The sequence below is a fragment of the Acanthopagrus latus genome, chromosome 13, assembly GCF_904848185.1.
Source record: "Acanthopagrus latus isolate v.2019 chromosome 13, fAcaLat1.1, whole genome shotgun sequence".
In the NCBI taxonomy this organism is placed as follows: Eukaryota; Metazoa; Chordata; class Actinopteri; order Spariformes; family Sparidae; genus Acanthopagrus; species Acanthopagrus latus.
In genome coordinates, this window is record NC_051051.1 from 6,148,788 (window position 1) to 6,161,417 (window position 12,630).

Genomic DNA, 12,630 nt, shown 5'->3' on the forward strand with positions numbered 1-12,630 from the left:
CTTTCAGAGCCTTCTCTCACACGAGTTTATTGATATGTTCGATACTATGAAAATGATCATAAGCATTGGCAGTGCTGGGATCTTATCAGGCCTCCTATGCAAAATTTTAATCGCATGGTTATATATCATCAAGGGGCCTGATTGTTGCAGAAGCTGCTTGTGACTAAGACGTTACATAATAGCTTAAATGTGAAAAGGTCATGGAATGCATGAAAGCTAATGTGCAGCATAAAATAGTGAGCAGCCTCCGAAGAGGTTGAATCAATGTATGTTTTCCTTTGCAACCTTCTGGAAATGCTCTTGAGGGCAGTTCAGCACACTGGTTGTCAGCCTTTAAATCAACATTATTAACTTTTTAAAGGGGAAAAGCAAACAAGAAGTGCATAATTGCTGCAGCATCATCATCATCTTTACATTATGTCCACACCAGGAGCCACCTGAGAGCTCAGACATGAAATAAGCCTCCCTGGGATTATTGCTGAGAATCGGACAGGGGCTGCAGGTTGATGTTTACGTCAAACACTCACAGTTAGAAACCACTTCTGGTTTCTGCAGTGCTCACTAACCACGTTAGCCATCGCAACAACAACAAAGAAGGAATCACTTTATCTGGTTAAACATGAAACTCGAGGAAAGATTTCGACAGCATGTGAATGTGGCTTCATGAGAGCACATCTCAGTCCTCAAAACCAGTCAGAGCTCTTTAATATCTTCTCCTTTAAACTCCCCCCCAAGAGGCCAAAAGCTCCATCCACTTGAGAAACACAAACACATAATTATCTCTTACTCTCTCCCCTTCTCTGCCTCTGTCTCTCCCTCTCTCCCTCCCTCTCTCTGTCTCTCTCCCTCTCTCTCTCCTCTCTCTCTCTCTCTCTCTCTCTCTCTCTCTCAGTGTGATCAATTTCTTGACTTCCTCCTTTTGGAGTGGCTACGCTGAATACCAGAACACAGGATATGCTTCGCAGTGCTCTCAGTTTCACAGCAGCAGCAGCAGCAGCAGCAGCAGCAACAGCAGCAGCAGCAGCCGTGAGGAGAGGACGACACGCTCTGCAGTCAAGATGAGTGCTGGGGATGTGGTCTGCACCGGCTGGCTCATTAAATCCCCCCCGGAGAAGAAGCTGAAGAGATTTGTGAGTAGGAGTACACACCGGACGCTTGTTTATGTCCTCTGGGCAGCAGTGGGAATGCCAGGTTATGCTGCTGCTGAGCCTTGTGTGTGAGTATGTGAATACGTGTGTGTTCATGCTTGTGTCTGTGTGTGACGTTGATGATGACTTAAAGAAAATGCCGTGGGTTTGTGTGCTTTTCTTTTTTTTTTTTTTTGTTAAACTGAGCTGTCACTCAGTCTCCCTCCACATTATCTTCCTCATTTTCTACAATAAACGCCTGGTTTTGAGTGTTTTTTCCTGGCCGGTGGATGCACTTGGCAGCTGTGACAACATGTGTGTTACATTATCAATAATGTGTGTTTTTAATAACTTCACACAGGCATGAGATCCTCTCCCGGAGCAAGTATGTACACGAGCAACATACAGGCTCCAGTGTTTTGTGGTTGTTGGGGTCATGTGATAAGCTCTGCTCTGTTCTCTGTGTGTGTGTGTGTGTGTGTGTGTGTGTGGTGATGAGCGTGCGTATTGTGAAACATGGGAAGTAATGTCAGAGGCAGTCAGACACTTCAGACCTAAGTGGCGAGCAGAAATAGTCCAGCTTTATGATGGCTGTTTGCACTTCCTCTGTACGGCTGTTGGAGGAGGAGGAGGAGGAGGAGGAGGAGGAGGAGGATGAGGAGGCAGGAGGAGGAGGAGGAGGAGGAGGAGGAGGAGGAGGACGAGGGCCATTTGTCAACACCGGTGCAGGGAAAGGGTGGGTGGAGGTGTGAGAGCGTGTGGATGGGGGTTCAGGGCGGGGAAATAGAAACTTATTTTAGTACGCTATGCAAATCCTGTTGGTGCCAGAGCACAAAGTAAATACATGTGTTTTTTCTGAGTGCTGTCATGACAGAAGTCACCGTCCGCCTCATTATTCAAATGTCTAACACAATCCATCAGCCATATGGAAATGCAGGTTATCTGGGTCAAATATATCTTGGGCCCCCGATGGTGTTAACCAAAAAAGAAATGTGTAGATCCTGCGGCGGTGTTTGGTTTTACTTTGACACCTCGTAAAGAAACAGAAGTATCGAAACAGTTCAGCTCTGTTGTCTCGTTTTCATGTCAACATTGCATTTCCACTTTCTGCCACGATAACAGTATCCACCTCACTACAGCGTGTCATGAAGTTAAGCCCTCGCTCACAGTCACAAGGGAGGGATTTCTTGTATCGATGCTTCTCGGGCAATATTTCGATGTTATATCGTGATATGAGACCAAATATCCTCTTAGATTTTGGATATATCATGGCGTAAGTGTTGTCTTTTCCTTGTTCTACAGGCTGAATTTCATCAAAGTGTGGTATTTTTCAGAATTATCCAGACTGCTCGACTTGTTCTTACACGTTACTGATGGTTATTCACCAGACACTTTTTGTGTTCAAATAGTCGTCACTACAATATTGTAGCACTTTTTAGTCGATTTCAAAATATTTAGATACATACAATATATTGTGATACAGCCTCAAGACATTACTTTGTGCAATTTGATGCCCCCAAAACTTGTATATAGATGTAAACATGCATGTGACGCTGAGCTCTGATCCTCTCACTGAGGTGACACGGTGCAGGAACAAGTGATAGGCAGGCAGAGTGGCTGAGACAGAGACACCATTCACGTTAATTTCAGGTGAAAAAGTGACATAAAAGGGGCTTTTTGAAGGCCATAACTGCCTACTTTCCTACAACTGTGATCCTCCCTACACCCTTTGTGACTGTTTTTGATAGACTGTCATTAAAATACTAACCTCTGATTATTCCCCAGTGTTACACAGGAGAGCTACGATATTGAAAGAGATAATAAGTAAGCACTGTGTAGAGATATAAAATAGCTCATACTAAGCGTTGTTGATATGAAGACATTTTGACACGTCACAGTAAGGAGAGCGCGGGTGTAAATAATGAGACGGAGTCCATTTATCTGCATCGGTTTCGGGGACCCTTTGCATTGTGAATGCGGGGGCTCACCGTCACACTGTCACGCAGGGACACTCGAACAGAACAGAGACGCAGTTAATCTAATGAGTAATGCCTGCTTTTCCTGCGATGACGTGTCGAAACGTAAGGCTGTGAGAGAGCGGCTCTACATGATGACGCTTTAAAAGTGCTGGAAACACAAACCTCAGCTCGGGAGTCAGCATTCATCACCGACCTTGGAGAGCTTGACGATAAATTAGAAGGAAAAAAAAAACCCAGCATTTTTCAGTTTTCAGCCAAAGTTTAACACTTCACATCACATAATTACAACAAAGCTACATCCACTGAGGAAGACCATGACCTGTGGGTCGAAAGCTACTGATAAAATATGTGGAGATCTTTTGTGTTGTGTTACTTGATTCTCTTGTCAGACATGTTCTTGTATTAAACAAACACATCATCCAAAGTGGGAAATCACAGGGGGCTTTAACTTGGAGGTAACATAGAGAAGATTTGAAGACAACAGTGAAGTTTGTTCTGTCTTCACTTGCTTTCTTTAAGTAAAAGACACAGATCAGCTTGCTTGAGATGCACCGGGACACACAAAACAACTCAATAATGGCAATGGCAATAATGCTCCACACCCGAAACACCTATAGGATCGGATTGACATCTGTCTAGTTACGGTTTCCGCTTAAATGTGGCACTGTTGTTGGCAGTAAGGGTGGTGTGTCTAACCATTTCCTGGTTATGAACACACAACACACAAATTACCAACTGACTTCAAGCATGAGCAGACGGCCCACATGCAAAAAGTTTCCATACCACAGTCATCAGGAGAGACAACGCACACAAAGCCACAACAACCAAGTGTGAACACGATATGAACATCTAAAGCCTTACAGTTCTTATGAAGTTGTTTACAATCATCGCCGGCGTTAAATATGTAATACGACACCTACATGTCTGGGCGATAGTGACTCCTCAGGTGTTGCGCATTACAAGTAGAGGGTTATAAATACCTGTTAACAGTAGTGAGTTTTCAGTAAGTGCTCAGTAAAAAGAAGTGACCAAGTGATGTATAAATACCTCTTTCGTTGTGTTAGACATTTTCTGCTAAATACAGTGAACTTCCTCTTCTCTGCACTTCTGGGAAATTTGAGTCAAGGTTCCGCTTACTGACCATATCAAAAGCAAAAAAAATCCAGTTAAAAGTTGCTAAGTTAGCTGTTGTGAGCAAGGAGCTGTGATCGAATTCCCATGACTGGTCATGACTAATGAAACAGTGGTGGTGTGTGGGTGTGGGTGTGTGGGGAGGGGGAGAAAGGAGACCTTACTGTTAGAATTATGCAGCTCTGTCAATAATATTGCAGTGTAAGGATAAAAATCTAAAAGGCAACTGTTTGTTCCTTTCTCCTGCAGGCGTGGAGGAAGCGCTGGTTCGTGCTGCGGAGAGGTCGCATGAGCGGCAATCCCGACGTGCTGGAGTACTATCAGAGCAAGAACTCCAAGAAGCCGATCCGTGTCATCGACCTGAAGGAGTGTGAGGTGGAAATGCTGAACGGGCAGCTGAGGATACAGAGGGACTTCCACGGGAAGCACCTCTTTGTGGTGAAGACGTCGTTTCGCGCTTTTTACCTGGTGGCCAAAACGGAGGAGGAGATGAACGGCTGGATCAGCAGCATCAGTCAGATTTGCCATTTCGGGAGCACGGAGGACGCAGGTAAACACACGCCTGAGACGTCTGAAGGTCCGGTTGTTTGGGATTTAGCGGCATCTAGTGGTGAGGTTGCAAACTTCAACTGCCAGAATACCCCTCGCCTCACCCTCCCCAACAGAGAATGGGCCCGGCTGCACATATTCTCATCTTATTTCTTTGAACCAATCACAATCGTTTTAGGCCAACCCAGAATGGAGCCCCTGTCGTGTTGGGGGGGGGACTTGTTTTGCACACAGAGAGGTAAATTATGTCATTAAAATTTCTAAATCCCCCTGCAAAAAGGAAATCTAATGACTGATGGCTTGTTTTAGGTCCGTGCCATTAGAGACCAGCATGTAGGTTGTTGTTATTGTAGCCTCCCTTGAAGGGGATTTTGAGAGCAGTAACATGCAGATAGCAAAGGAAGAGGAGAATGCCACCTAAAATAGCTGCCCAGTGGCATCCTGTGAGTCATACCAGGTCCTCTTGAGTTTTTGGTTTGTCCATTTCGGGCTACTGTAGAAGGACTCTGGACTCTGTGAGAGAGGATCGACTCCCTCTTTAGATACAAAAGGCTCGTTCTAAGGCAGCAAAAGCACAATGAGTCTCAGTTTTCAGGTGATTACACACTAATGAAAACACAACATAACATTACTTTGTGTTAAAGCTGCACTTGGCGAGACTTATATATATACCTCACTCATAAAGAAAGTGGAGTAAAACAGAAGGTAATCCTGTTCGACCTGTTGGTCCAGGACAAATTGGTGTCACTTGTTCCCACACAGGAAGTGGTGAACTAAAAAATCAATCATACAATGAGGTCAGAACAGACTCTTCATTTGTTGCGGTGGGGTTTTCAGTAAAGGCATCCGCAGAACAGCAGGTTCAGTTTACGGATAATTGGCATACGTATTTGAACATCTTCTTTTGTTTTTTGTTTTATTTGGTTTTTCTTCCTTGCCTTCAGCAGTTTGTTACAGGTTGTTGAGCATGTAAAAGGACTCGAAAGTTTAAAAAAGGTCATAGCCCACACCAACAGAAACTGCTCTCTCCCACAGAAAACACTGCTCCACAACGCCTCGTCAGCAGTCTCACTTTTAAGTTGGTGACTTTGTGACATCACACTACATCACCATGTCACACGTTTGTATAATTTATGCCAAGCAGCTAGTTTTATCATGTAAGAATTGATTTAGCAAAGCTGCTTTGTTGTTGGTGGCTCAGGTGTGTATGAGCTAAACAATCAGAGCAGACTGAGCATTTTTTTGGGGGGGTGGGTGGGGGTCCTTAAAGAGACAGGCGCTTAAACAGAGCATTTCAGACAGAAAGGGGGGAAACAGAGCTGCAGCACAGGACAGAATGGAGAAAACTGAGCATGAAAACCTCTTCTAGTAGTAACCCAAAATATAAATATGAAACCTGGAAACAAGCATAATTAGACACCTTTAAAGGCCTCCAATTTCATATTCTCAAAAATCTTGCTGCTTTAACGTCAGAAGTTCAGCTTTACCGTGAATGAGGAACTGTGCAAATCTGTTGTACCCAGAGGTGTGCTGATTACTATGAACTCATGTTGTGCTATTATTTCATTGCACACAGTGATTCCCAAAACATCTGGGTTATCTCCAGGGTGTCCTAAGTTTGATTATTTTACATCATTTTTAATAGTAGGGTTTTTTTTTTTTTTATAGATTTGAAAAAAAAAAACACCTGAAGAAAATCTAATGGGTAAATCAAGACTTTAAAAAGTAAATTGTGATCTCTCTGAATAATCCATCTTAAAGTAGCTAAATTCGAAAACACTGAATCAGTTGAAGAAATCTTAATAACAGTTTTAACGCAGCAGGCTAGCCACAGCGCTGTGGTCATGGACAGATACATTTCTCTGGAACTCTAGCTCCTCTCACATCGTGACATTGTGGTTGAAACCGTTTGATACAAATCAGGCATGGTCTCCTTTCTGCAGCAACAAAAACAGACACGTGTTGCACTAATTGAAGCGAGTTCTCTACACCTCTGCTTGTGTGGAGGCGAGTTTTGATGGGAGCTCCTGTCAAGCAGCGTACATAGTTTAACGACTGAAAGACGAATCGTGACCTCATGTTTTATCATAAATCAGACAGTTGTCTGTTTGTGGGAGATGTTTCCAGTAGTTGGAAATGATAATGTTGCTACTATTCTGATGCTGCAGCTGAATTAGAGCAGATAACAGCAGATCTACGGGGAGAGCTAAGGTCACATTCAAACGAACGGATAAATAATACGAGTTTTGCGTCACTTCCACGAATGTGCTTCAAGGTTACGCAGAATAAAAAAGTCACTCTTTTGTGGACTGATTTTTTTGCATATCATTACGTCCCGCTTTAACTGCCTTTAATTTTTCCCCGTGGCTGCTGTGTATCTGTTGGAACACAGCCATCTGCACGAGGGAGATAAAGCAACGGCGCAAAGTTGCTGATACGGTGCCTTGCATGTTACTGCAAATCACTTTGTACTCTCAGAAAAAACACACGAGTAGTCGATTATAACGCAAATTGTATACACTCTACAAACTAAGCACTGTGATACAGATGATTTTTGTAGTTGAGTTGCTTTAATTCAACGCAGCCCTGATTGCCAACGAGTTCTATGGGTTCTTTAAAGAGGCTGTTCCGCGCAGACAGGCGAACACAAAAATCTTTTTAAGGGTAGCAAATGTTTCATGAGAACATGCAAAGACTTTTTGATTTTTTTTTTTCGTCCCTTGATGGTTCTGCAATGAAAGCCTTGACTCTGTGGCCTTGAGTGAAATGGAATGAGACAAATCTCTGAACGAGGGCCAATCCGACTAAAAGATTGAAGAACATATAAACAAAAGAGGGAACAGGGCTCACGTGGGTCTACTTTCAACGTGACTGCACATTTTTTTTAAAAATACCATTCCTCTTCTCAGATTCACCTGCTCCATTTATTGTAAACACAAGTAGAGGCTGGGAGAAAGCAGTCTGTGTGGGCTTGTGTACTGTTTGCATGCTTTAGCTAGACTGCAAAATGTTCTTATAACTCCTTAAGTGCCTGTAACATTTCACAAACTATGTGCTCTCTGTCCCCGCCTGGTTGTTCTCAACAGAGAGCTCAGAGGAGGGCTTCCCCAACACCCCAACCTCCCGTCAGCCGTCACCCGACAGCTCCGACCGAGTGTCTGTTTCAAGCCAACTGGATTCCAGTCAGCCACCCGACTACCTCTTCCTCTCGAATTGTGAGACAGGGAGTGTAAGCACTAGTAGGTATGTGCAGTCTCAGATAAAACCCTCCACACAAGATGAAATGACGGCAATAGTTCACGTTTAACCAAACAAATGTTTTCAATTTATTCCTCATATTTGCAGACTTGACAGCTTTTCAAACTCTGAGATCTCTCTGGAGCAGAGGTCATCGGAAGATGCCGCCAGGGACATGGTCCCTTCACCTCTTTACACCGATTCCTCTGCATCCTCCGTCTCTTATCCAAGCCCATGTCCATCCGTCTTTGCCCATGGGAGGCTGGCTAACCCTCCCTTCAGCGCCCCGTGCAGCTGCATGGCTTTACCATCGTCGTCTTCCTCTCCGCTACTTCACTGTGCCACAAGTGTCTTCCAGTTTGACAAACCTTATTCTTCTACGTCATTTGATGCAACGAGTGAAGGACAGACGCCTCCTCCACTGCCACCCAAGCCCAGTCACTCGTCAGAGCAGCAAAGTGACGTCGGAGCTCACAGGCCGAGGCCGATGAGCGCGCGGCAATTCTCCAGCCACGCTTCGCTGTTTCCCCGGAGGACGTCTATGTCGTGCCTGGACCATTTCAGGATAGGTATGTCGTCAGTGTAAACCACAAAAAAAGAACTGATTAAACTGGGCAGGATGAGCAACTTTCATTAATTTTTCAATACATATTTGTGTTTCAGGAGATGCTGATAGTAGACTGGTGAGGAACAGGAGGCAAAGTCTTAATTTGGTAAGAGAATCTCTACCCGTACAAGAAAAATAAAAGTCTCATAAAGAATAGTTTGACATTTTGGGAAGAATTCACCCTTTTGCAAAGAGTCGGATGAGAAGATTGATACCACTCTTTAGCCTGTGTTTTAAATATGAAACTACAGCATGCTGGTTTCCTGGCAACCCCCCAACAAAGAGGAGACTCCAGGAAGTCACTGCACCTCGTCACGAAACAGTCCGGCAAATAACTCACTTTTTGTCATTGTTATGCTTTTATTTAACCAACAATATATAACATGTTCATTAGTGAGATTTAGAAGTGCTGGTAGGCATGAGCGTAAGACGCAGCCAGGCTAGCTTCTTCCCCTTGTTTCCTGTCTTTGTGCTAGGCTAAGCTAACTACCTGTTTACTGTATCTGAGGCATGTGAGTGGTATCGATCTTCTCATCCATGTTTGTTGAACTGTATGACAGTATAGCCCACTTGTCCTGACCTCATGCTGCTTTGTCTTTCACCAGCCATCTTTGAATACCGTACGAATTCAAAGCTACGAGGATGAGTCCTACGTTCCCATGGCTTCCCCTTCTCCCTCCGGTGCCACCATCGAGTCTGATGGTTACATCCCCATGAGCCCCGGGACTTTCAGTTTCCTCAACACAAACTGCAAAGCTGAGCCCTCCGTGGCTCTCAGTCCTCTGGCGTGTCAACCTGGAGATTTTGCGCCACCTCCAATTCACCGGCATCTCAAGCCTCGCCTGAGGAGAGGTGAGGGTTATGACAGCACCGATCGGCTCGCAAAAACCAAGGTTTTATGCGGGTTAGGCTCAAGGTCTCCAAGACATCCTGGTCTGAATACTAATTCCCAGACATACAGTCAGAGTCATCTGCTGTAAATGTCAGCACAGGATTCACGCAGACATCCGATGCACACACTTTCCTCACACAGTGAACCTCACTGAATGCCATTGTCTGAAAGAAGGCCGTTCCGTGTACACATTAGAGAATTACAGCCAATCCAAGTAATTGTGTCCTTTCTTGGTTGACAGCTCGACCTCCACCTCTTGACTTGAGAGGCCTCTCTACAATCACAGAATGCCCCACTCATCTTCCATTGAGCAGAGCAATGACTGAATCATGGTGAGAGAAAGGAAAAGACTCTTTATCTTACAGTCCCATCACATGTACAGTAACTGAACATGATTATCAAATAAACACGACCATTTAAAAATGTACGTTTAGATTTTTTTTACTGTAGCATTTTTCAACAGATAAAAATGTTAATTCATAAAACAGAAAGCTTTGACAGCAGCAGAAAGCATTAGCATCTTAAATTATGTTGTCTAGTGATCATCCGTACATCAAATGATGTAATACTTATCAACTGGGAGAAACAGCAGCTTCCAGTCATGTGTTTTGTTTATGAGACCGACATTACAATTCAATACTCACCCAGCCCAAAAATAACGTGTTGTTTTAATGTTTCCCTGCTTTTTGTTTTTATTGTGCATTTCGCAGCTTTTCAGCGAAATGTTTACCTCCTGAAAGAAGACTCGAGAACAGGGACAACTCTAGAGATGAGGACACAAACTCCACAGGACTGGTAAAATCTCTATTTTCAATGGCAAATAAAATATAGGCTTTTTTATCCAATTTGAATGATGTCGTTCCCTCTCTCTAGGAGAGATTGGCGGTCTTCATCCATATTTAAACCTCGAAAATGACCCTGATGCCACACTGGGAACAGTAATAATTTGGCATCTGTGTCTTTTTTCTGACAGGATTCAATGCAACAGTTCTGTCACACCTTCGATGGAGCAGTCCAAACCTGGGCGAGAAAATCAAACCTCGACTATTTGTCGCTGGATTTCAATTCCGCCTCCCCATCTCCTGTGCAGAAGGTATGTTTTCTGATCTGATAATTGACATCAGCTTACATAAAAAAGTTAATATCAACTGCTGCAATAGCTGCAATAAAATCCATCAACAGTAACAGACTTCTTGACTCGTCCTGGTTTCTGTCACCCTTCCTACCTGCACCACCTAAACACTACATGCTTTGGATGTTACCCAGGCATTCTGGGAAATAAATAAAATGACTGTCTGAAGAGGAGAGATGGGACACCAAAACCCACATGTTAATGATCTTTGACAGTGTAAAAAGGAGTTCTCTTTTAACTTAGCTCAGCTCAGCGAGCCCACACACAAGTATATCAGTGGAGAGGTGAGGCGTCTGCACGGAGCACAGAGGAAATAAAAAGATAATACACACCACAGCCACTGTCTGTTCACCCTGCTGCAGCCGAGTATCTGCTGCCATAACACCTGACTACAGAGCAGCTTCTTTCCTGAACTCATTCTCAACACTCCTACATGAAAAGTTGATTTAACGTAACCACATCACGTCACTGTCCCCTCATCTGTCCCTCTCTATGTCCAGCAGAAGCCCTTTCTGTCCGATGACCACAGAGTGGATTACGTGCAGGTGGATGAAAAGAAGACGCAGGCGCTGCAAAACACCAAGATGGAGTGGAAGGACGTACGGCAGTCGAAAACATAAATGGAAACTATAGTATGTGATGCGAGAAGGACAAACGCACCATTGCACCAGCATGAAGGATATCCATGAAGAGGACCAAAAACTATTTTAAAAAGCACTTTGAAAAACAATAAATAAACAAAAAGCACAAGAGTAGAGGTGGAAACACAAAATTGCACTGTAAAAACTCAATTAACTCTCAGTATATCTGTACTGTAAATAATACCAGATTGTGCACTGTATCACACTGATTTTTTTACTGTAGCATTAAGATTTACCAAATTTTTTAAAAAGGGCACAATATTGCTTTGCTTTGTTAAAAAAACAAATCTGTGAGACTGTAAATGTGTGTATAGTAATTGTGACTGTAAAGAAGCAAAATATTTTCATGTTTTTATTTTTTTTATATAAATATATATATATATTTCCTCCCCTTTATGTACCATGAAGCAAAATGATCTATCTTTAGCTTTTCTCCTGCTCCCAAACGTGAGGCGAACTGTTCCTTCTGTGACCTTCATATTGAAGACACTTCTTTTTGTTCAGTGACTCCAACACGTGAGTCACTGACATTTGTTTCATGTATAGTCCCTCAAAAGTCCATGAGCTTTAAAATGTTTTATTTTTGGTCATAGAGTTTTAGACAGCCTTATCCAAATGACTTGAAATTTAGTTGGAGCAAAGCGTCAGTCTCTGTTTTCATGAACAATGTCAATAAATGTACAGAAATTATGTCCTGTTCTCAACAAAAAGATGGGTAAAAGTTGTCAGACCAGTAACTGATCCACATTTATTTCACATCTCCTTCACATTTCATGTCTTGTTTTTTTATTTATTGTGTTTTGTATATTTATTTAATTATACCATGTTGTCTGTCCTGTGTAAATGTCTCCCCATGTGGCATGTTCTTCTGTTTATGCCCCGATAAGAAAAAATAAAGTTTATATTTTAAAGAAAAGTGTTTTCCTTGAAGGGTAAACCTGTTAACTGTATACATTTAAGTCCTTTAAAGGACTTTGGGTGAGCTACTGCATGGGCTATGTGAAAAAAGTAGTATAAATCATTGTGTGGATTCAGAGGGAGCTGTGCGTAATCTGATAAACTGCCTCCAGTGATGTCAGTCATTGTGGGTAATGTAGGCACCAGTTGTTGGACAGCAGAACCAGAGATATCGCCATCACTAGAGGAAATTTATCAGATTGCACAGCTTCTTTGCAATTTTACACATGCATTCATACTCTTCAAGACGTGTAAACACACTATATTTGTAAAATAGGTGGTTGGCCTTTAATTATTAAATGGCTGACGATTTTAACAGGGATACATTATTATCAAACATGCAAATTTGTTAATTAAACCTTATTGCATTATATTAAT

The 12,630-nt window shown here is 42.9% G+C and overlaps 1 protein-coding gene across 2 annotated transcripts; it reads left to right on the top strand.

Moving 5' to 3' along the window:
- Window positions 1–916: 916 nt before the first annotated feature.
- On the top strand, window positions 917–11,985 carry gab3 (GRB2 associated binding protein 3). 2 transcript variants are annotated; one of them, XM_037118543.1, is made up of 10 exons: window positions 917–1,130; window positions 4,487–4,787; window positions 7,873–8,029; window positions 8,132–8,592; window positions 8,687–8,736; window positions 9,236–9,482; window positions 9,764–9,854; window positions 10,233–10,317; window positions 10,496–10,615; window positions 11,155–11,985. In XM_037118543.1, the coding sequence occupies exons 1-10, from the start codon at window positions 1,059–1,061 to the stop codon at window positions 11,272–11,274; spliced, it is 1,704 nt and encodes a 567-aa protein (XP_036974438.1). In that variant the 5' UTR covers window positions 917–1,058; the 3' UTR covers window positions 11,275–11,985. The 2 variants fall into 2 exon arrangements, with proteins under 2 accessions (XP_036974438.1, XP_036974439.1); XM_037118544.1 differs by having other exon boundaries at window positions 11,158–11,985.
- Window positions 11,986–12,630: the final 645 nt, after the last annotated feature.

Bases quoted from the DNA above. Each gene is read 5' to 3' on its own strand.
- gab3 (XM_037118543.1), top strand. From the start codon at position 1,059: ATGAGTGCTGGGGATGTGGTCTGCACCGGCTGGCTCATTAAATCCCCC. The intron at 1,131-4,486 runs GTGAGTAGGAGT...TTTCTCCTGCAG, and splicing joins AGAAGAAGCTGAAGAGATTT to GCGTGGAGGAAGCGCTGGTT. The intron at 8,593-8,686 runs GTATGTCGTCAG...TTTGTGTTTCAG, and splicing joins CCTGGACCATTTCAGGATAG to GAGATGCTGATAGTAGACTG.